At 38.4% G+C, this 23909-nt stretch overlaps 1 protein-coding gene across 11 annotated transcripts in view; it reads left to right on the forward strand.

Moving 5' to 3' along the window:
• The window catches only part of heph (polypyrimidine tract-binding protein 1 heph), a 483336-nt gene that overhangs the window by 218791 nt on the left and 240636 nt on the right, over positions 1 to 23909 (forward strand). For 2 of the 11 annotated variants that reach the window (XM_076541300.1, XM_076541302.1), the window contains exon 1: positions 10388 to 10552. The exons of the other annotated variants lie outside the window; for them this stretch is intronic. In XM_076541300.1, the coding sequence (XP_076397415.1) occupies positions 10484 to 10552 (69 nt within the window). In that variant the 5' untranslated portion in view covers positions 10388 to 10483. Of the gene's footprint in view, positions 1 to 10387; positions 10553 to 23909 lie in introns of those variants that run through there. 11 annotated transcript variants of the gene reach the window in all.

The following is a 23909-nucleotide window of genomic DNA, read 5'->3' on the forward strand; positions in this document are numbered from 1 at the left end:
GATTGTACAGTTTTGGGCATAGATGATTTTCGTGGGCGGGGAGTGGGAAGCGAGTGGGAGGAGCCTCGGGCCTCGACTCGGCAGCGTTCGGCTACTCTCGGCGACTTGGCCACGCCTCCCGCTCGAATGTAGGAGGGGCGAGAGCTTCTCTATGCACGTAGGTATACAAATCGTTCAAAACTTAATTAGGATTATTATTCATATGTTGTTTCAGGGAAATTAATTCAAATCATACATTTGCAAAATTGTTGCATCTAGTTTGAAACGATTAATATTTATTGCGAGGTAATTTTATGAGTATCCAATGTTTGCAACTGCTTAAAATTAAATATAAAAGTTGAAGATTAGGAAAACAATTTTCATGGATATTTCTTGAAGTAAATTTTCTGTGAATAAAGCGCGTTCGAGCAATAAATAATTTACCAGTAAAATGTTATCACAATTTGTCATCGTTTAACTACATCCACGTATCCCGTAGCTCCTGTATGGAAGTTTATGCGAAAAGTTGATGGAAGCAGAGGAAAATTTTGTAGAAATCGTAAGGGCGAAGGTTCCCGTAACAAACTTGCCCGGCGAAGTAGTAAAATCGTATTCCGAGGAATTGGAATTGTTGGATCCTTACGTCCGGAGGATTCGCCGCGCACTTTCGACGACGAACGGAGCTTACGTCACGCTCGAGAAACGAGGGAGAACGGTCGTTGCCTCTTGACAGGCCGTTTCAATGCACCGTTTCCGGGAAGATTTACGCGCGCCTCGAGTTCACGCGCGATTCGACGCGACATTTACACCGCGGCGCCGAAGATACACGCACTCACGAACCTCGTTGAACCCTGCCGGGAATTTATACCCGTCCCGTTCTTTGTTCGGGACAAAAAAGACCCGGGCTTATTTCGCGATCTCGATCATTCACTTCGCTGATCCTAACGAACTGACTTTTTCACGTCGAATCTTTCGTTTCCGATTTTTCTTTTGGAGGACAGTTCCTGCGATGTGTTTCGTCAGTGACAGTTTGGCAATTTTGCAATTTGGGGATTTAGGGATTTGAGGATTTGGGAAGGTTCGGATTTTTAAATTTGGGGATTGAGGAGAGTGGAGGAGGAGTGCAGTTGTGAGAGTTTGGAAATTGGGATTTTGGAGGTTTTTGAGGATTTCAAGGTTTTGAAGTCAGGAAATGTGGGAATTTGAGGTTTAAGAGTGTTGGGAAATTAGTAAGCTTGGAGATATGGAGACTTGGGGGTCTGAGAAGGTTGGGAAATTAGGAGGCTTGGAGATATGGAGACATGGGGGGTCTGAGAAGGTTGGGAAATTAGGTAGCTTGGAGATATGGAGACCTGGAGATCTGAGAAGGTTAGGAAATTAGTAAGCATGGAGTTATGAAGAATTGGGGATCTAAGAAGCTTGGGAAATTGATAAGCTTAAAGATATGGAGACTTGGGGGTCTGAGAAGGTTGGGAAATTAGGAGGCTTGGAGATATGGAAACCTGGGAATCTGAGAAGGTTGAGAAATTAGTAAGCATGGAGTTATGAAGTCTTGGGGATTTAAGAGGCTTGGGAAATTGATAAGCTTGAAGATATGGTGACTTGGGGGTCTGAGAAGGTTGGGAAATTAATAAGCTTGGAGAGATGGAGATTTGGGGGTCAGAGAAGGTTGGGAAATTAGTAAGCTTGGAGATATGAAAACCTGGGGGTCAGAGAAGGTTGGGAAATTAGTAAGCATGGAGTTATGAAGACTTGGGGATCTAAGCAGCTTGAGAAATTAATAAGCTTGGAGATATGGAGACTTGGGGATCTGAGAAGGTTGGGAAATTAGGAGGCTTGGAGATATGGAAACCTGGAAATCTGAGAAGGTTAGGAAATTAGTAAGCATGGAGTTATGAAGACTTGGGGATCTAAGAAGCTTAGGAAATTAGTAAGCTTGAAGTTATGAAGACTTGGGGATCTAAGAAGCTTGGGAAATTAATGAGCTTGGAGATATGGAGATTTGGGGGTCTGAGAAGGTTGGGAAATTAGTAAGCTTGGAGATATGAAAACCTGGGGGTCAGAGAAGGTTGGGAAATTAGTAAGCATGGAGTTATGAAGACTTGGGGATCCAAGCAGCTTGAGAAATTAGTAAGGTTGGAGATATGGAGACTTGGGGATCTGAAAAGGTTGGGAAATTAGGAGGCTTGGAGATATGGAAACCTGGAAATCTGAGAAGGTTAGGAAATTAGTAAGCATGGAGTTATGAAGACTTAAGAAGCTTGGGAAATTAGTAAGCTTGAAGTTATGAAGACTTGGGGATCTAAGAAGCTTGGGAAATTAATAAGCTTGGAGATATGGAGATTTGGGGGTCAGAGAAGGTTGGGAAATTAATAAGCTTGGAGATATGGAGATTTGGGGGTCTGAGAATGTTGGGAAATTAGTAAGCATGTAGATATGGAAACCTGGGAATCTGAGAAGGTTAGGAAATTAGTAAGCATGGAGTTATGAAGACTTGAGAATCTAAGAAGCTTGGGAAATTAGAAAGCTCAAAGATATGAAGACCTGGGCGTCGATATGGTTGGGAAATTAAGTAGCTTGAAGATATGGAGTCCTGAGTGCCTATATGGTCGAAAAATTAGTCATTCTGAAGATTCAGAAGATGATTGTGAAATTCGTGAATCAAATACATCTAACTATTCCACGCGTTATCGCGTGCTGAGCTTCAAAAAAAACCCTCCACCCACTAACCTTAAAACTTGAATATACCTCCCCGAACAAAATCACCAAAACAAATTATAAACGACGGAAATATAAACGCTTGTAACGGTAAACAGTATATTAGGAAGGATGAAATCGCAACGAGTGGAGATTAAACTAAATCCTGGCCGGGTCAAAGCGTTTGATATGCTGTTGCTTTTTCATCTTTCGCAGCAAACTCCGCGTTAATTACCCGGTGTACATAAGGAACGAGGTATAAAGAAGGAAGAAGCGTTCCTTCGAGTTTCACTCGTTTTGCCAGTGGCTTGTTGACGTTTACTTCAGGCCTTTTGAAATTCAGCTGAATAGAAAACTTGCATATCGTTGCAACTTTATTCCGTGGCATTAGCTACTTGAATTAATGGAATCACGTGGTCGAGAGATTGCGTCAGGTTAAAAATCATACTCCGACGTTGTAACGCAATTGGAAGGAGATATTGCAAATCTTGGCAAAGCTTTAGATTTGTGCAGGGAGTTGTAGGAAAGAATGTTATGAAAAGTAACATCTTACGCTGGGGAGGAAACAGCGACGGAACTGTGGTAATTGTTTTGATATAATTTGAAGGAAGTATTTCTTGTGTCTCAGACAGGATTTCCTGCGGTGTTGAGTACATTTATTGTACTTTGCGAAAAGATTTGTCTTCCGTTAGATGTTATTTCATTCCCACAATTGTTTCCGTGATCTAACAAATTTTAAATACAAACATTATTAATTAATTTTATGTTGTTTCACGAATTCTTTATTCTACGAACATAAATTCTGAAGCTTCCCAATAAAAAACTGTGCCGCAGAGATTCGATATCTGAACAATAAAAAATGAATACGAGTTCGTCCGTTCGCAGTTCTTCCTCCGTGTCTGTTCCTCTTCCTCCTCGTGTTCAAGAACCATGCCGTCTGCATCAACTTCCGGTCCACGGGCTGCGTGAAAAAAGAAGAATCCTCGAGCTAGTTAATTATTCGAGCATTCGTTTCACTCTTTGTATTCGGAGGCAACGTGAAGGACTGTACACGCTATTGATAAACAAAATGTCCACGATATCGTTTTTATTTCTATTCTTATTGAAAGTAGTAGGAAAATGTTTGGTTTATTTTTTATTGGGTCTGTATTTCAATTTTAAAATGGTGGAGATATTCGATTTTATTTATGCTAAATATAATAATTATTTTTACAAAGTCTATAGGGGTTTGTTTGATAGATAGGGATTTGTTTGATAGGTAAGAATGAAAGTTACTACAGAGAATTTGGTTGTGATGTTTTTACGGAATCTAGGGATTTTATGAAGGTTAAGAAATATTGTGACTTTAGTTACTGTCAGAATTTATGGAATCTAGAACCATTTATAACTTTATACCATCACTATGAGTATCAATGAACCACGATGAGTATCAATAACACCAACAATTCGTTTAACTGCAAAGTAGTTAAATATTATCACAATTTGCTTACATAACGCAAAGATCAAATATTGGTTGAGGTAACAGAAACTGTATCGATAAGAAATACAGATACCGCCGCCAACGCACGAGTTGTCGCGTGACCCCAGTTGTTTAGAGCTACTATCAGAATAGAAAAATGGACGCCTTTTCGGTATGTCGGCTCACACCAATTAGACCAAAAATGACAGTCGGCAAACGTCTCGAGATAGCGCGAATCGCCTTCAGCAGTTATGGTCATTATTCTTATTTGCCGAAATGTAACTGGAAGTGTTCACGGTGGTTAGGTGGAGCGAGTGGTTTCTTTTACTCTGGCTCGACCTACGCGCCAACTCCTGGCTTGTCTACAGTAGAGACTGTGATGATCCAAGGGAACGTAGGGATTCTGGGAAGCTAGGAAATATGGCGATTCCGAGGACTGTGAGAATCTGGGGAATTCGGGAACTGTAGAGAATGTGGGGATGTGGGGACCTGGGGATCCGAGGGACTGTGGACTGTGGAGGTCCTAGCGAACTTGGCACTGGAGACTGAAACTGTGGATATATAGGGAATCTGGGGGTCTGGAACTGTGGAGACTCTGGGGACCATGGGAACTTCGGCGCGTGGTAATTCGACTCATGGTGATTCGACGCGTGGCAATTCAAATCATGGTAATTCGATGAGTGGTAATTTGACGCTTGAGTACTCGACGCGTGGTAATTCGATATGTGGTGATTCGATGCGTAGTAATTCGACGCGTGGCAATTCGATGCGTGGGTATTCGACGCGTGGTAACTTGACGCTTGAGTACTCGACGCGTGGTAACTTGACGCTTGAGTACTCGACGCGTCATAATTCGATATGTGGTGATTCGACGCGTAGTAATTCGACGCGTGATAATTCGATGCGTGGTAATTCGGCGCGTGGGTATTCGATGCGTGGTAATTTGACGCTTGAGTATTCGACGCGTGGTAATTCGATATGTGGTGATTTGACGCGTAGTAATTCGACGCGTGATAATTCGATGCGTGGTAATTCGGCGCGTGGGTATTCGATGCGTGGTAATTTGACGCTTGAGTACTCGACGCGTGGTAATTCGATATGTGGTGATTCGATGCGTAGTAATTCGACGCGTGGTAATTCGATGCGTGGGTATTCGACACGTGGTAACTTGACGCTTGAGTACTCGACGCCTGGTAATTTGACGCTTGAGTACTCGACGCGTCATAATTCGATATGTGGTGATTCGACGCGTAGTAATTCGACGCGTGGTAATTGTAAAGACTCCAGGAACCTTGAAACCTAAGTATCCTAACCTATAATTCCCAGGGAATATGAATCTTGAAAACCCAGGAATCCTGAAATTCGACTTACTCGTACTTCACATGCTAACTCTCCTTGTATACCATCGTCCCTAGGGAAAATTCTCCCAACCTTGTAACGTTCCCTACATTGATCTACTCTCTAGTGTTTTCCTAGAGAGACCTACTCCCTAGGGCTTCCCTAGAGAAGCCTACTTCCCACTGTATTCTGACTCCATTCGCTCTGAATCCTACACGTCATCTTCTGTATTGTCCACAAGTGCCATTTATTACAATCATCCTGTAATATAATATAATATAAAATGGAAAATGATTTTCAAAGCAGAAGAAAATACCGAAAGACCTCTCACCAAAGTGCAGAAGATAAACTCGTTATCAGAGAGCTACTCGCAGGATTTGTCTGACAATGGCGGAGAATCAGCCACGTTTAGCGAAGCAGCTCGCGCGTAACAGTTTGTCATGCCGGGTTAAATTGCAGCAAACGACGCCAGTTTGCCTCCCGACCGCATTGACCGACAATTATATAACCCTTTTACACACGGTTCTGTTATATTCCTTCGGGATTCACGGGGCTGCCTTTGAACCGACGTCCTCAAACACCCGCGTACCTTCTTGATTACCTTGAATCCGCTTCAAGATGCATACTCCACCGGCTCGAGTTCCTTTCAGAGAACTAGAAGACTAGTTGAGTAATTGCTACTTGTAAATATTTTAAGTGTCTCTTTATTTCGTACTTTAGTAGTCTCATTTTAGTGGAAAGAATTTTACTTCTCAATTTTTTGTGCGTTGTATTGTCTCGCGTTATATGACCGCGATTTGCGGTAAGCTACCCGTAAGCTTGCTGTATATTCGCTGCATTACCGTCAGGAAGTTCGCGATCAATTGAGAAATGTTCTCCCCCCTCTTGCCATTCAGAAGAAAACGATACACAGGATTTTATCTGTTGGTCCTCTTTCTAGACTCGCGTGTTAGGCGCAAACTAGCCGCAGCCGTTTCTCGGCAGAATCGTCACTAATTCAACAACGAACATTCCCGTTCCGGTTTCTGTTCATCGTCTAGTTTCGAGTTTACGAGGCCTCGTAGTCGAGTTGAATGCCTGTTCGATCTCACTCTCTATTCGTCGATTCGATTTTTTACGAGTTCGCGAAACAACTCCGACGCTCGTCCGGGAATTTTCCGTTTTATCGAAAGAGTTTGATTAGAAAGCAATTCGAGCCGTCTGTTGTAGTTTAATATTAAATGAGGTGTATCTGAAACATGCAAACATGCAATTGGTAAGCAGCATTCATAAAATAGTTGGATTTTTCTGGATGAATTTTTAGATCAATGAGGGTTTCGATAGTGGAAGATTTGGGGACTTGGGGGGCTTAGAAATTTGGGATTTTGGGGATTTGGGAATTTATAGGTACGGGAGTTAGGGGTACGGGGAGTTAGCAGTACGGGGATTTAAGGGTAAAGGGATTTAGGAGTACGGGGATTTAGAGATATGGGGAATTAGGGGTACGGGGATTTAGGAGTGTGGGGATTTAAGGGTATGGGGATTTAAGGGTACGAGGATTTAAGGGTATGGGGATTTAAGGATATGGGGATTTAAGGGTACGGGGATTTAAGGGTACGGGGATTTAGAGGTATGGGGAATTAGGGGTACGGGAATTTAGGGGTATGGGGATTTAAGGGTACGGGGATTTAGGGGTATGGGGATTTAGGGGTATGGGGATTTAAGGGTACGGGGATTTAGAGGTATGGGGAATTAGGGGTACGGGGATTTAGGGGTATGGGGATTTAAGGGTACGGGGATTTAGCGGTACGGGGGTTTAGAGGTACGGGCATTTAGGAGTATAGAGATGTAGAAATTTGGGAATTTAGGGATTCGAGAAACTCCAAGTCCCCGTATTTCTAAATTCCCGAACCCCTAAATCCCCGTATCCCTAAATCCCCTGCAATCCGAATCCCGAAATTATCCAATCAATCACGAAAGAGTTCGAAGTACCATAGCCGGCCGAGTATCCATCGATTGATCAATTATCATAGTAGCATCTTTTTCAGCCGTTTCTTTTCGCGACAGGTAACACCTCGAACGAAGTAATTGATAACATCGTTGCTCAAGCGTCCTGATTGCTCGTCCAAGTTCGATTGGGAATCAGTCGAGTGCATCGGAGTGCGCTTTAATCGCGGCACGATGGTAAATCGTAAGAATCGAAACGATTCTCGAGCGAGAGCATCGGAGGGGGAAATAGCGAGGGGGAAAAGGTGGGGAGGTTGAAAGAGTAAATTGAAGATTCGTTGAAAGTTCTGGCTCGACTCGAGATCGTCGAGGAAAGTTTGTTGTTTAATACGGTGGCCGGGGAAATATTCCGCTCGGCGCGAAAGTGTATCTTGAAAAATTTGTTCAATTTACAGCGAAACGTCAGTCCGAATGTAAGGATAAGAAAAAAAATGAAAGAATTCGACGGAGGATCTGGTGAAGTTTCTCGAAGTTGCTCGATCCCTCGAAGGTCCGCGTTATATATTTAAAGAGGAATTTAATAAAGTTAAATCTCTGTTCTCATCCCCTTTGCGTTAATATTTGAAAGGTGCGAAGTGGATCAATCGGTAAAGGATATAACGCGTTGTACCTTATGGTAATACAATGCGTCGTATAATGGTTACACAGCAGGTACAGCGGTGCGCCTCGAGTATGGGCCAAGGTACCATAAAACCCTTGCCCTACCACGTACAGGCCAAACCGTGCTAGATACGACTTTTTGTCATAGAATCAAACTTTCTTAAAATGGGCCAAAACCCCTAGGAAAATGGTCAAAATTGTTTAAAAATGACTGACAGGCGGTGGAGAGCCCCCAGTGAGCAAAAGCTAGTCAGCATACTATAAAACCCCTGCCCTGCCACGTACAGGCCAAACCGTGCTAGATACGACTTTTTGTCATAGAATCAAACTTTCTTAAAATGGGTGAAAACCCCCAGGAAAATTGTCAAAATTGTTTAAAAATGACTAGGGGGCGGTGGAGAGCCCCCAGTAAGTAAAAGCTAGTCAGCATACTATAAAATCCCTGCCCTACCACTCACAGGCCAAACCATGCTAGATACGACTTTTTGTCATAGAATCTAACTTTCTTAAAATGGACCGAAACCCCCAGGAAAATTGTCAAAATTGTTTAAAAATGACTAACAGGCGGTGGAGAGCCCCAGTTAGCAAAAGCAAATCAGTATACTATAAAATCCCTGCCCTACTATGCACAGACCAAACCGTGCTAGATACGACTTTTTGTCATAGAATAAAACTTTCTCAAAATGGGCCAAAACCCCTAGGAAAATGATTAAAACCGCCGAAAGACGGCTAACGGCCGGTGGGAACCCCCAGTGAGCGAAGGCGAGTCAACATACCATAAAACCCTGCCCTACCACTCACCGCTTAAACCGTGCGAGATACGACTTTTTGTCAGAGAGTGAAACTTTCTTGAAATGGGCCAAAACCTTTAGAAAAATTGTCAAAAGTGCCGTAAGGTGGTTAACAAGATTACTGGAGTGTAGGGAAGTTATAGAGCCGGGGTCCCACCGCTTGAAGCATTTCATCCCATGTTACTAATTAACATATTCCTAATTAACGGGTGAAGCTTCAAAAAGTTGAAAAAAAATCGTATAAGAGGAGGTAAAACACAAGATATCAATTTGAGTTGGTTAAAAGAGTGAAAGGAGTGTATCGCGACGATAGCAATTTCAATCCACGCGGAGGGTTAAAAGAGGGGGCGGAAAAGAATCACGCGACCTAAATTCTCGACTAACAGCATTCCAACGAGAGACGAACTACACCGTTACTTTCCTCATTTTTCCTGTACCTTTTGTTCCCAAAAAAAAAAAGTGAGCAAGCGAAGACGAGGGCACGCATGAATCTCGTTTCTTTTCCTTTTATCCGCGTCGCGGGCCTACTTTCGATCTCATTTCCGAGGATCGCCTTCCATCTTGCATCGCCTGGAACCTTCAACGGCAATTCCCTCGGCAAGAGGTTGGCTGCCGAGACAGAGGGGTGGTCGAAAGAAAAGGAAGGGGTGTAAATGGGGTGGTATCGTAATGCAGTATTGTGAAGACGTGCCTGCAGGCTCTTTTCCACCGGCTGAGATGTAGCTACGATATGCAGTTATGCTCGCGAAAAGGAAAAGGGTGGCTCGACAGCGATGGCGACAAACGAGCTTTGAATATTTTTCGCGATATATACCTGCATTTCCAATTCTTCCATTATATTCTGCGGTGACGCATTGATTTTTACGAACAAAGGGTAACGCTTTCTGTTATCACGAATTATCAGTCATTTTATTCTCTGTGCTTTGATTTATGGAATATTTAGAATCTTTCTTTTTATTCTTATATGGAGACTTTCGTTTCGAATTATTTAAAATTATCGTTGACTTATTGAATTTTTATAAGTAATTTTTATTTGCTTTTTTAGTGACGCGACTTTTGGCGGGCTTTTTGAATTTAAGGAAAACTAGCCCTTTCTATTAAAATAATAACTAATCCTTTTTATTTAAAAAGTTATTTTTCCGACCTATTGTTTATAACAAATTATAACTAAAATGAAGGATACCCGAAAACGATATTGTTAAAAAAATAAAAACAGATTACCCAGACACGTTAATTAATACCATCGATTACGCAGCAAATTATGCGTAAACACTTATAATAATAAATAAATATATTTAGTTCTCGAACAAATTACGCGTACAAATATTTGTCGAAACAAAAATTGCTTGGAAAACACTTGAAAGGTGAGAACCCTTGATTCGGAAACAAATAACAGTAGAATATCGGTAATTGTGTTGGAGCGAGAAATTCGTTTGAATTGCCTAGTACGAAAGTATTAAGGCGTAAACAATCGCGTCCGAGCGGTGTGGAACGGTTGAAAACATCAGGCCAAATACACCACACCTCGGTGGTCGACCTCACTGCACATTCGTAGTCTTCGTTCGACCGTCGTAGAGTTTGGGTCGGTGCTTGAATTTTCCTCTCGTTTTTACGCTTTCTGTGTGTGTGTGCCATGATTTTCTACGATCGCGGTTTGCCGCAGATGAACCACTACCCCATTCCATTTTACAGATGTAATAAGGTATTTCCATTTTTGTTATTGTATTATTTTATTATTTCATTGTTTTATTATACTGTGTTGCACTTCATTAGACTTCATCCCCTATTGTGTTTTACCTCATTTTGCAGTTTTATTAGAACTTTGTGATAGTAAACTTGTAAGTCTGTTCACGACAATTTTATTGTTATAAAATAATAAGGTTTTACAAAAATAATAATATTCTACTACATTTGTCCCCTGTTTTACTGTAATTTTAGTAAAAAAAATTTCGAAGAAACCCCTAAAAAATGTTCAAAAAATAATATTCTATTACATCCCCCATTTTACTAAAAAAAATTGCAACTCTACTACAACCCATATTTTGCTAAAAAAAATTCCAATGACATTGTGCAACCTTGCACAGTAAAATCATCCACAAAATGTTTAGAAAATAATATTCTATTGCATCCCTATCTCACTGCAATTTTGCTAAAAAAATATTTATGGACATTATGCAATCTTGCTGAGTAGAATCGTCCATAGAAAATGTTTAGAAAATACTCTACTACAACCCTTATTTTGCTAAAAAAAATTCCAATGACATTGAGCAACCTTGCACAGTAAAATCATCCACAGAATATGTTTAGAAAATAATATTCTATTGCATCCCTATCTCACTGCAATTTTGCTAAAAAAATATTTATGGACATTATGCAATCTTGCAGAGTAGAATCGTCCATAGAAAATGTTTAGAAAATACTCTACTACAACCCTTATTTTGCTAAAAAAAATTGCAATGACATTGTGCAACCTTGCACAGTAAAATCATCCACAAAATGTTTAGAAAATAATATTCTACTGCATCCCTATCTTCCTGCAATTTTGCTAAAAAAATATTTATGAACATTATGTAATCTTGCAGAGTAGAATCGTCCATAGAAAATGTTTAGAAAGTACAACCCTATTTTCCAGAAAAAAATCCTATGACATTTTGTAACCTTGCAGAATCATCACAGAAAAGAAAGAGTTTACAAATACTTCACCTCCCCTATTTTACCAAAAAGAAAATTGCAGTAGATCTTAGTAGACTAGAAACAACAGAATGGTTAGAAAACAACCCCCTAACAAATATTGATTAATTCGAATCCACCATTAGCTCGTTATTCGATAAAAGTGTCCAAGTTGAAACGCAAGAAAAACAAGGAGGTGAATTTGACCGCTATCCTTCCGGGAAATCCAATCCCCCTTCAAACACGACGTGGACAGGTAGGAAAAGAACCTTTTGCGATACGTAAAATGTAAACTCGGCGAGTAATGGCGGGCTCTCGAGAGAAAAACGTGGAAAAAGCGTTGGAAAGTCGTGGCGGAGAATTTTCAGGGGGTGCACGAGCTACTCGAGGCCATCAGCAACGTTGTTCCCGGCCGGAAAGCGTACTCAACCATCCCCTTATGTATCGTGCAGGCAAAGTAATGCCCCAGGTATCTATTGCGGGCATAGTAAATGCTGAAAGAGACCCAGAGAATGTACGTGCACCGCCTATGCTTACCTGGGGCTGCTTGGGGCTTGGTTGTTTGCTGCAGGGGTAAGTGGCCGTGGCAGAAGTCGTGAGAAAGAGACTGTACTGTTCAGTGGTTCTCATTACTCGCGGTTACTTTTCGTGGTATTTTAAAATTGTCATTAGTTACGTTAGTTATATAACTCATATAAGTCACATAACTCACATACATTATATAAGTCATATAAGTCACATATGAGTTCCAGGACACACATGTATAGAATACGTATGAGGTATTTGGACATTATGACGACTTCACCCTTTCAAGTTTCAAAATATATTCACATAAGTCGTATAAGTTATATAACTAATGTAAGTCACATAACTCATATAAGTCATATGTTCACTGAGCTCTGGATCACATATGTATATGGTACATATGATCTATTTGGGCACTATGGAGACTTCACACTCTCAAGTTTCAAAATATATTCACATAAGTCATATAAGTTACATAACTCATGTGAGTCACATAACTCATATAAGTCACATATGTTCACTGAGCTCTAGATCACATATGTATATGGTACGTATGAGCTATTTGGACACTATGGAGACTTCACACTCTCAAGTTTCAAAATATATTCACATAAGTCGTATAAGTTACATAACTCATGTGAGTCACATAACTCATATAAGTCACATAAGTCACATATGTTCACTGAGCTCTAGATCACATATGTATATGGTACATATGAGCTATTTGGGCACTATGGAGACTTCACCCTTTCAAGTTTCAAAATATATTCACATAAGTCATATAAGTTACATAACTCATGTGAGTCACATAACTCATATAAGTCACATATGTTCACTGAGCTCTAGATCACATATGTATATGGTACGTATGAGCTATTTGGACACTATGGAGACTTCACACTCTCAAGTTTCAAAATATATTCACATAAGTCGTATAAGTTACATAACTCATGTGAGTCACATAACTCATATAAGTCACATAAGTCACATATGTTCACTGAGCTCTAGATCACATATGTATATGGTACATATGAGCTATTTGGACACTATGAAGACTTCACCCTTTCAACTTTCAAAATATATTCACATAAGTCATATAAGTTACAGTACTCATATAAGTCACATATGTCACATATCTTCATTGAGTCGTAAACCACATGTGTATGCAGTACATATGAGCTATTAGGGTGCTATGAAGACTTCACCCTTTCAAGTTTCAAAATATATTCAAAACTTGTTTAAATTAATAAATTTGAAGATTTAAAAATCTGAAACCTTGCAACTTAAAAATTTAAGAATCTATTTTAGAAAATTTAGAAAAACTTGATACGAATTTATTTTAGAAAATTTAGAAATACTTGATACGAATTTATTTTAGAAAATTTACAAAAACTTGATACGAATTTATTTTAGAAAATTTACAAAAACTTGATACGAATTTATTTTAGAAAATTTAGAAAAACTTGATACGAATTTATTTTAGAAAATTTAGAAAAACTTGATACCTCAATAATTTACAATTTGAACCCTAAATTACAAACTAAATATTTAGAGTGTATTTTAAGCACCACTCACAGATATTATTAAAAAAATTAAATAATAAACAATATTTTTGTACAAACCTTGATATCAAAAGGTGTATCTCAATTAAATATATCAATAATCAGAATTGCAGTCTGACACTTTGATTTCAGCTAGAACCAGTGTTAAAAATAAGCTTCACTCGAAACCGCCACAATTAAATTATATCAGTATGAAGGGAAGCTAAATTTGAAATCCATCAAAGTTTAATCAAATTACAGAAGCAATTTGATCGATGTTAAAATTTGAGAAATTTCGAGTAAATTTAGTTTCTGGAAATGTGAGAGGTGGTTGAGAGTCACTGTGTCCCATGGGATTACGTCGACCATAAAAGGTTTTGTGAGAAAGGTGATGCTCCCCTACCTATGCCAATTTCTAAGATTATATCACTGCAATTTGTTCCGTTACATGCCGAGTAAAACTTGGGAATCTTTGTTTTTCGGAATAATCGAGTTTGCACTTCGTACTTTAATTCTATTTACAAAAATTTCATTTTAATTGAAAAACGATAATTAGTTATATAAGTCTATGTTTTTGATGTAGTACAAAATATATTACGTACTTGTACGTCCATTCTTGTACATTCATACTTTTTTCATTCACAAGGTTTATTATTAAAAAAAATATTCAATAACAATTGTTACAACGCGTCACAATGTTACAATGCAATATTTTACTAACAATAAAAAAATTAAGCTTCATTATAAAAATAAAAATTATTACAAATTAAAATTGATTAAAAATTATTTAATAAAATTTTTACACAAGTTAAAAGTACTATTAATAAAATTTACTAGAAAATTGACAAAAAAAAATGTTAGAACATCGATCAAAATTTAGGTTCGATCTCAAGCCAATAATGAAACATTGATCAGCAGGTGATGCAAGGATAACGATGTTGTTCACGTATGTTCCCATAATTTATGTTCCTGTAAGATACGAGGATTTAAACTAATAACGATTAAGCGAGTTTCTGTGGGATCGCATGGAAATGGATTCTCGACGTTACTCGAAAATTTATTGTTCCTTCGACGATGGCTTTCTGATACGCTCCTGAAATTATTACCTATAAAATATTATAGTGTCCGTTTAATAACGAGATTTTTAAGGATGCATTTAGAAAAAATAGAGTACTATCACGTTTAGGGGTTTAAAATTTAATTTATGAGGGGTTGAATAATAATCGTTAGGGGTATGAGGACTTTGAGGGGTGGGGATGTAGGGAATTTGGGGATATAGGGATTTTGAGATATAGGGAGGAGTTCCAGGGAATTTTGGGAGGTTCAGAATTTGGAAATATATATTTGGGATATTATGGGGATTTATGGGGATATTTACTGGGGACTTTAGGATTGGGGAATGTACGGAAATTTTGGATTTTGAGAATTTAGGAAATTAGGATATAGGAAATTAGGAAGATGGGAAATTAGGAATATGAGAAATTAGGAAGATGGGAAATTAGGAAGCTGAGAAATTAGGAAGGCGGGAAATTAGGAAGATGGGAAATTAGGAAGATGGGAAATTAGGAATATGGGGAAATAGGAATATGGGAAATTAGGAAAGTGGGAACTTAGGAAGCTGAGAAATTAGGAAGGTGGGAAATTAGGAAGATGGGAAATTAGGAAGATGGGAAATTAGGAAGATGCGAAATTAGGAAGATGGGAAATTAGGAATATGAGAAATTAGAAAGATGGGAAATTAGGAATATGGGGAATTAGGAATATGGGAAATTAGGAAGGTGGGAAATTAGGAATATGGGAAATTAGGAATATGGGAAATTAGAAAGATGGGAAATTTAGAAAGATGGGAAATTAGGAATATGGGGAATTAGGAATATGGGAAATTAGGAAAGTGGGAACTTAGGAATATGGGAAATTAGGAATATGGGAAATTAGGAAGGTGGGAAATTAGGAAGATGGGAAATTAGGAATATGGGGAATTAGAAATATGGAAAATTAGAAAGATGGGAAATTAGGAATATGGGAAATTAGAAAGATGGGAAATTAGGAATATGGGAAATTAGAAAGATGGGAAATTAAGAAATTAGGAAATTAGGACATAGGACGTTAGAGACCATAAATTTTACAATCCCGGAAATTCTCCACAATAAATAACAAACCACATAATTTGCGAATCTATAGAATTTATGGAAACTAGCCCCCATCTATTTATGGCATCGAATTAAAGCACTAATTTCCAGAATCGAGCTATTTACCCCATAAAAACGGCACGACGAGTACTCCAAACAATCCAACGAATTAATCCTCGTTGTATCGTTAATCCGACGTCGCCAATGTATCCGTTATAACCCCGCGGTTTAATATCTCATCAGGGGAATGATTTCGTGACGAATATCCACCCCCTCGGCGGCATCCCTCTCATCGATGTCCCGGCGATGAGAAATACGGTGATTTAGGGGAATTCGTCAGAGCCCGCGAGCCTGTCTAGATCTATTATTGGCGTTGGAACGTAAGTTAGTAGCCGCAGGGGTAGCGAAAAGGGGCCGTGGAAGTAAAGGGGGTGGTTTGCACCGATGGTGTCTGGGGATAACGTAGCGGACGTATTAGGTAATTGTGGGGGTGAACCTTGGAGGAACGGGTGATTTATATTGCTGGCACGTGACGCTGGATAGGAATGATCGTTAGCCAAGGGTGCTGCAACCCCTTATGTTTTTCCTTTGCTTTTCGATTATCAACTGAATTCTTTCAATTGCTTTTTCCATTCCCTCAAATTCTCTCAAATTTTTGTTGCATTGCGAATCATTTTTGTAAGGTTATTTTTTCTAAAGTGCAACTCCTTATTTAATTTACAACCCTTATATTTATTTTCTTGGATCGTTTTTTGCAGTATGAAGATAATTTTAGCTAGTTTGAATTATTTGAACTATTTGAAGTAGTTTGCACTGTTAGAACATTTTTAGATAGCTTCTTAAGGGTTGAGCCTTGATATTCCCCTTTCACCCCCAATTTTCGTATCTTTTTACAAAATATTTGCAAGCTTAATATTTTTTTAATAGCACTGTCGTTCATGAACTCAAGGGTGCAACTGTTATATACGTCGCATACATTCCAATATATTTTCTATTATAGGGGTTGTTTTGTCATAGTCTTTGTAAAAAGAGGGGTGATGAATTTTCTTAATAACTTCTTTTACAGCAAATTATTATTGAACTCAACAAGGTTTATTTCCATTGTATACGAATGTATTTTTTATTATAGGGGTTGTTATGTTATACTCTTCGTAAAAAGAGGGGTAATTAATTTCTTTAATAATTTCTTTTGATAGAAAATTGTCATCAATGAACTAAACAAGGCTGCACCGTTATAAACACTCGAATACATTTTCTAGCATAGGGGTTGTTATATCATACTGTCCTTGAAAAGAGATCTGATGAATTTCTTTAATAGTTTCTTTTAATAGAAAATTTTCTTCAATGAACAAAACAGGGGTGTACCGTTATAGACACTCGAATACATTTTCTAGTATAGGGGTTGTTATATCATACTGTCCTTGAAAAGAGATCCGATGAATTTCTTTAATAATTTCTTTTAATAGAAAATTTTCTTCAATGAACAAAACAGGGATGTACCGTTATAGACACTCGAATACATTTTCTAGTATAGGGGTTGTTATATCATACTGTCCTTGAAAAGAGATCTGATGAATTTCTTTAATAATTTCTTTTAATAGAAAATTTTCTTCAATGAACAAAACAGGGGTGTACCGTTATAGACACTCGAATACATTTTCTAGTATAGGGGTTGTTATATCATACTGTCCTTGAAAAGAGATCCGATGAATTTCTTTAATAATTTCTTTTAACAGAAAATTTTCTTCAATGAACAAAACAAGGATGCAACTGTTATGTTTGTCGTATACATTCAAATATATTGTCACACTATAGGGGTTGTTATAATATACACTTCACAAGAAGACAGCTGATGAATTGTTTTAATAATTTCTTTTAATATAAGTGTTATATCATAATGTCTGTAAAAAGAGAGCTCATGAATTGTTTTAATAATTTCTTTTAATAGAAAATTGTCCTCAATGAACAAAACAAAGATGCAACTATTATGTTTGTCGTATACATTCAAATATATTGTCACACTATAGGGGTTGTTATAATATTCTCTTACTAAAAGGAGAGCTGATGAATTGTTTTAATAATTTCTTTTAATATAAGTGTTATATCATAATGTATATAAAAAGAGAGCTCATGAATTGTTTTAATAATTTCTTTTCATAGAAAATTTTCTTCATTGAACAAAACAAGGGTGCAACTGTTATGTTTGTCGTATACATTCAAATATATTGTCACACTATAGGGGTTGTTACAATATACTCTTCATAAAAAGAGAGCTGATGTATTGTTTTAATAATTTCTTTTAATATAAGTGTTATATCATGATGTCTGTAAAAAGACAGCTGATGAATTGTTTAAATAATTTCTTTTAATATAAGTGTTTAAATAATTTCTTTTAATATAAGTGTTTTAATAATTTCTTTCAATATAAGTGTTATACTGTCCACAGAATTTATTTATAAGTAAAGGATGAAATTCCAGGGCGGCGTAAAACGAAACGCAATCGCGACTGGAATCCGATGGTCAAGTAACTTTGCCCGACATTTTTCATCGTTTCCTCTGTTCTCTGTCCAGAGGGTGCAGAGATTGAATTTTCGTCGCGAGCGTATCCGGCCAAGGGTTTCGCTGGAATTTAAAAGCTTTCACGGCTGAGAATTCTCATCTCAATAGGGTGACATCTTGACGAGACATTCAGCTTTCGAGATCCGTATTACGGAGACACTCGTCTACCCCTTTCAGGAAACTACCCTCTCCTAGCTTCTTTTGACATCCCTCCACCGGAAGTCCTCACCCTTGATTTATAGTCGTCAGACTCGTGATAGGAAAAAATGGATTTCGGCGGTTTAAGTGTAAAATACCCGACAAGATTTATTCCGATTCTGAGGGCTGGCGCGACAAATGGCTTTGGGGGTTGGAAAAAGAAAATTGTCGTTCGAGAACTAAATTGAATATTCTGAGTGATTGAATATGCTGTGGTTTAAAAGTGACTAATTATTACAACCTTCTTCATTAATATTTTTAGTATGTACATCTTTCAACAATATTTTATTAACATTTGTTAATAACATTGCTATCAAACTTTTAATTAAATTAATATAATCATGAGCCTCATTGTGAGGTTGACAATTTAATTTTTCCAAATAATTCTTTTACAATGCAAATTATTTAAAAAAATACAAAAGTGGCCACATCATAAATTATTCTAACAAACAATTTTTCTTTTTGTTGCAGGTAAGTCGACAAATACTTCTCAGCTAATTATCAAGTACCTAATTCTGTTGGTAAGTTACAATTATTAAAACTGTATCAAATAATCGATCGACACCAAAAATTTCCAAACAAAATAATAAAAATTTTTGCTGAACTGAAAAATCAGAGAATGAAAAAATTGACGTGCGCTGACTTTGAAAAATTTACAAACAAATTTCTAAACAAAATAATAAAAATTTTTGCTGAACTAAAAAATCGGAGAATGAAGAAATTGACGTGCGTCGACACTAAATAATTTCCAGAAAAAAATGTTCAAAAAATACTTCTAAAAAAAATAATAAAAATTGCTCAACTAAAAAATCAGAGGATTAAAAAATTAACTTGCGTTTACTCTGAAAAATTTACCCCAAAATAAAATTGCACAACAATTTACTAAGCATATCGACATTCCGCAGAAAATATGTGTAGACATGAAATTCGGGTTTATCCAGAAAGTTTAGCATGGAGAAAATCATCCCTTAACGAGGATCGCAGGTTGCTCGAAGCGCATAACCCCGTGGATAATGAGAGGGTGGCGAGAAAGAGGGTAACGGATAGGAACGAAGGGGCACCTGCGGTTTGTCGGTACGTTACTGCGGCGTACGATGCGGTGTCGAGCCGTCAAGTTCATATTGCTGGTTTCCTGTCATTAACGTGCCTCACGGTCCCTGCACGGACCGTTCTCTGCACACGGTGTGTGCGATGTGACCCACAAGCTGCTACGAAATATCGAATTTCTCGTGTTCTGTGCACTCACGCACTGCTAAATATTTTTGGTAATCTTCGTTTATATATTTGGAATCGTTTATATAATGGTATTCTTCATCATTTTCTGTTTGTATAATGAATGTTAGGGGGTGAGGGTGTAATATGATTGATGGAACTCTGAAGGTAGAAAGAAAGGTGGAAAAATTGAGAAAAGATTTTGGTTTTGTTGTTTGGAATTTTGAGAGACGGGGATTTAAAGGGTCGGGAATTTAGAAAGTCGGAAATTTAGGGAGTGAGAATGTAGAGATTTGAGAATTTTGGTATTCAGGGATTTAGGGAGTCGGGGATTTAGGGAGTCGAGGATTTAGGGAGTTGGGGATTTAGGAAGTCGGGAACTTAGGAGGTCGGGAATTTAGGGAGTGAGAATGTAGGGATTCGGAAATTTAGAGATTCGAGAATTTTGGGATTCAGGGATTTAGGGAGTCGGGGATTTAGGGAGTCGAGGACTTAGGAGGTCGGGAATTTAGGGAGTGAGAATGTAGAGATTCGGAAATTTAGAGATTCGAGAATTTTGGGATTCAGCGATTTAGGGAGTCGGGGACTTAGGAGGTCGGGAATTTAGGGAGTAAAAATGTAGGGGTTCAGAAATTTAGAAATTCGAAAATTTTGGGATTCAGGGATTTAGGGAGTTGGGGATTTAAGGAGTCGGAGAATTAGGAGGTCGGGAATTTAGGGAGTGAGAATCTAGGAATTCGGAAATTTAGAGATTCGAGAATTTTGAGATTCAGGTATTTAGGTAGTCGGAAATTTAGGGAGTCGGAGATTTAGGGAGTCGGGGGATTAGGAGGTCGGGAATTTAGAAAGTCGAGAATTTAGGGAGTGAGAATCTAGGAATTCGGAAATGTAGGGAGTCGGGGATATATTAAAGCGAAGAATATGTCCGTAAAAGTATTTGAAGAAAATCCGCAGAAATTTTGCTAAAGATTCTTATCGATGAAGTTCCGAATGTTTAATTCGATGATCGAATTGGATCACGAAAGCGTGTATAATCAGGGCTAGAGTTTTAAGTCGATGAAGTTCCAAGTCCATTTCCATTCCCTTCGTATTATCGGGGACTCGAATCGAACAACGAACGAACCGAGAGTGTTCGCTCGTAATGGAACGACGGTGTTTCAGACCGTTTTATAGAAAGTAAACGGTCGCATTTTCGCGATGACGAGGGAAACACGAAAGCTCGAAGCGGCGAGGAACGACACGTTGCTAAGGGCTTTCGTCTGTTTCACGCTCGTCACGTTATCCTTAATGCTTCCACCCGCTCGAAATCCTTACTTGTGTCCTTTTCTCATGTTGATTGTTCTGCGAAATGCTTTTAAAGAAGTATCCTCGGAAACTCACGAAATTGTCGTGTACTTTTGGAAATTTTGGAAATGGAGATTTCTTGATTGTGCTTTGAAATGGCGAGGGTGCATTGTGGAGTGTTCGATGGATGTTTCGTGGAAAGTATTTTAAATTTCATGGGTCTCTTAATTCCCGACTTTCTAAATTCCCGACCTCCTACATCCCTGACCCTCTAAATCCCCAACTCCCTAAATTCCCGTCTTCCTAATTTCCCAACTTCCTAAATTCTCGAATCTTTAAATTCCCGACTCCCTAAATCCCTGAATCCCAAAATGCTCGAATCTCTAAATTTCCGAATCCCTACATTCTCACTCCCTAAATTCCCGACCTCCTAAGTCCCCGACTCCCTAAATCCTCGACTCCCTAAATCCCCGACTCCCTAAATCCCTGAATCCCAAAATTCTCGAATCTCTAAATTTCCGAATCCCTACATTCTCACTCCCTAAATTTCCGACTTTCTAAATTCCCGACCCTTTAAATTCCCGTCCCGTAAATTCCCGACTTCCTAAATTCCCGAGCCTCTAAATTCACGCTACCTAAATTCCCGATTCCCTAAATCCCCAAATTCCTCAATCCCCAAATTAAGTAGTAAAAAAATTGCACCATCACCAAATCCAGAAGTCGAACTTCCTCACAGGTAGTCCAGACGATCGTAAAATGCCAGCCGTCCCAAATAATGTCATTAAAATGGGCAAAAAACGTGGTAGCATCCGATAAAATGACAGGTAATCAGAAAATTGAATCTCTCGTCCTCGAAACCTTCCATTATTCCCCGGAGAAGAACTTGCAGGTCTATATTTGCACGTGTAGAGAACCCGTTTGGAAGGTTGTCCGGTTGCGGCCAGGATGTGATTATGGACTTGGCGACCTCATGGTGGCCAACCACCATTGTAAACCGCTCGGAAAGCTTTACCTATGTGTCCACAATGGCCTGACCTTCGTACTCCTTACGGGAACGGGATATTGATCATTGGATGGGGACTTCTGACATTGTGGAAAATATCTACTTATGGAGGCCGAATTAGTTTCAAATCCCCATCTTCTTATTTCATCGTTTATTTAGTTTATTAGAATTATATGTCCTGTGTCGTTCGTGTTGATCTTCTTTTCAATGTGAACATGATAAATTTTTTAATTTGTTAACACAATATCGTTGTACAATAGCGTGACGCACGATACAGTTTATTTGGTGGTCGATAAATTCATAAGGTCCCAATCTTGATTATCAGGGAATTAATTAACGTATAGATATCAAACAGTGATGATATTGTTTCCCCTAAAAATGGAAGATTAAGAAAATCGTGAAGCGGAAGGAATAAGTAAAAGTAGAAAGAGCCGGCATAAAATGGATGAAAGAAGACGAGGGAGGCGTGAGAACGCACGATAGGAAAAAAACAGAGGGATTTTCGGTGATCCAGGTTGTCTACGATGGCAGAGCAGTGTGCACTGTCGAGCTAATGTGACAGCGGAGAAACAGGCGAAAGGCTTTAGAGCGTGCCCTTTTCGTTGCTTTGGTCGAACGGTTTCAAGGAAGTTCGCGAAACCGGAAGGATATTGGGAAAACTTGAAGATCGAGAGGCAATGTCGGCCTTCGGATCGAGTTCTTCGATGAAAAATGGTAGTTCGAAATTCGGGGACATGGATCAATATAACATATCAATTTTTCAATTCTAGTCAAACTTAACTGTGTAACTGGACATTTGTATCAAGCTTAAATTGATGTAATCTTCATTTAACCTAACTTAATTCAACTTAATGTGCACCTAACGTACATTAAGCTGATCTAATTTTGACATAACCTGACTAATCTAGACCTAACCTAACTCGATTTAACTTAATCTGAACCTAACGTGCCTTAACTTTATCTAACTTCGACCTAACCTAACTTAACTTGATCTAATCTCGACCTAACCTAACTCAACTTGATCTAAACTTGACCTAACGTAACGTAAATTGATTTAAACTCCACCTAACCTAACTGAACTTGATTTAATCGCGACCTAACCTAGTGTAACTTAACTTAATCTCAGACTAACCCATGTAAACCTAATTTAATTTCAACCTAACCTAACTTAACTTCATTTAATCTCGACCTAACCTAACTTAACTTGATCTAATCACGACCTAACCCAATTTAAGTTGATCTAATTTGTACCTAACCTAACTTAACTTGATCTAATCACGACCTAACCCAATTTAAATTGATCTAATTTGTACCTAACCTAACTTAACTTGATCTAATCACGACCTAACCCAATTTAAGTTGATCTAATTTGTACCTAACCTAACTTAACTTGATCTAATCACGACCTAACCCAATTTAAATTGATCTAATTTGTACCTAACCTAACTTAACTTGCTCCAATTTAAACCTAACCTAGCTTAAATTAATTTTAACCTAATGTAACCCTATGACTTCTATCGTGACGCACTCCTGACGCACATTATACAAAACGCAAATAATGCAACTCACACAAACTGAAAGTTCAGAAGATCAAACATAACAGAAACGTCTCTCAAAAGACTACCACATTAATATGAAGAGGCAAACACGGCTAAAAATGATGAGTCGCTCAAACAGCAATATGGATCCGAGCAAAACACGTCCGAAAATTTGTGCCGTAGCTTCCTCTCATTTTTGTAATAACGCGGCAAAGACGTTTAACCAAGCAAACGCACGATGTCGTGAAATAATTAAATGTCAGCCAGCCAGAGAACTCGAGCATTAAGTAGACTTTCGAGGTTACTTTGCTCTTCTCTTACCAGTCTTAATAATCTTTCCAGGATTTGCTCGGGAAATAGCAAGATGAAACTGGATATGTTGAAAGCGGAGGGTATGTGC

Source organism: Megachile rotundata, chromosome 16, assembly GCF_050947335.1.
Source record: "Megachile rotundata isolate GNS110a chromosome 16, iyMegRotu1, whole genome shotgun sequence".
Classification (NCBI taxonomy): Eukaryota; Metazoa; Arthropoda; class Insecta; order Hymenoptera; family Megachilidae; genus Megachile; species Megachile rotundata.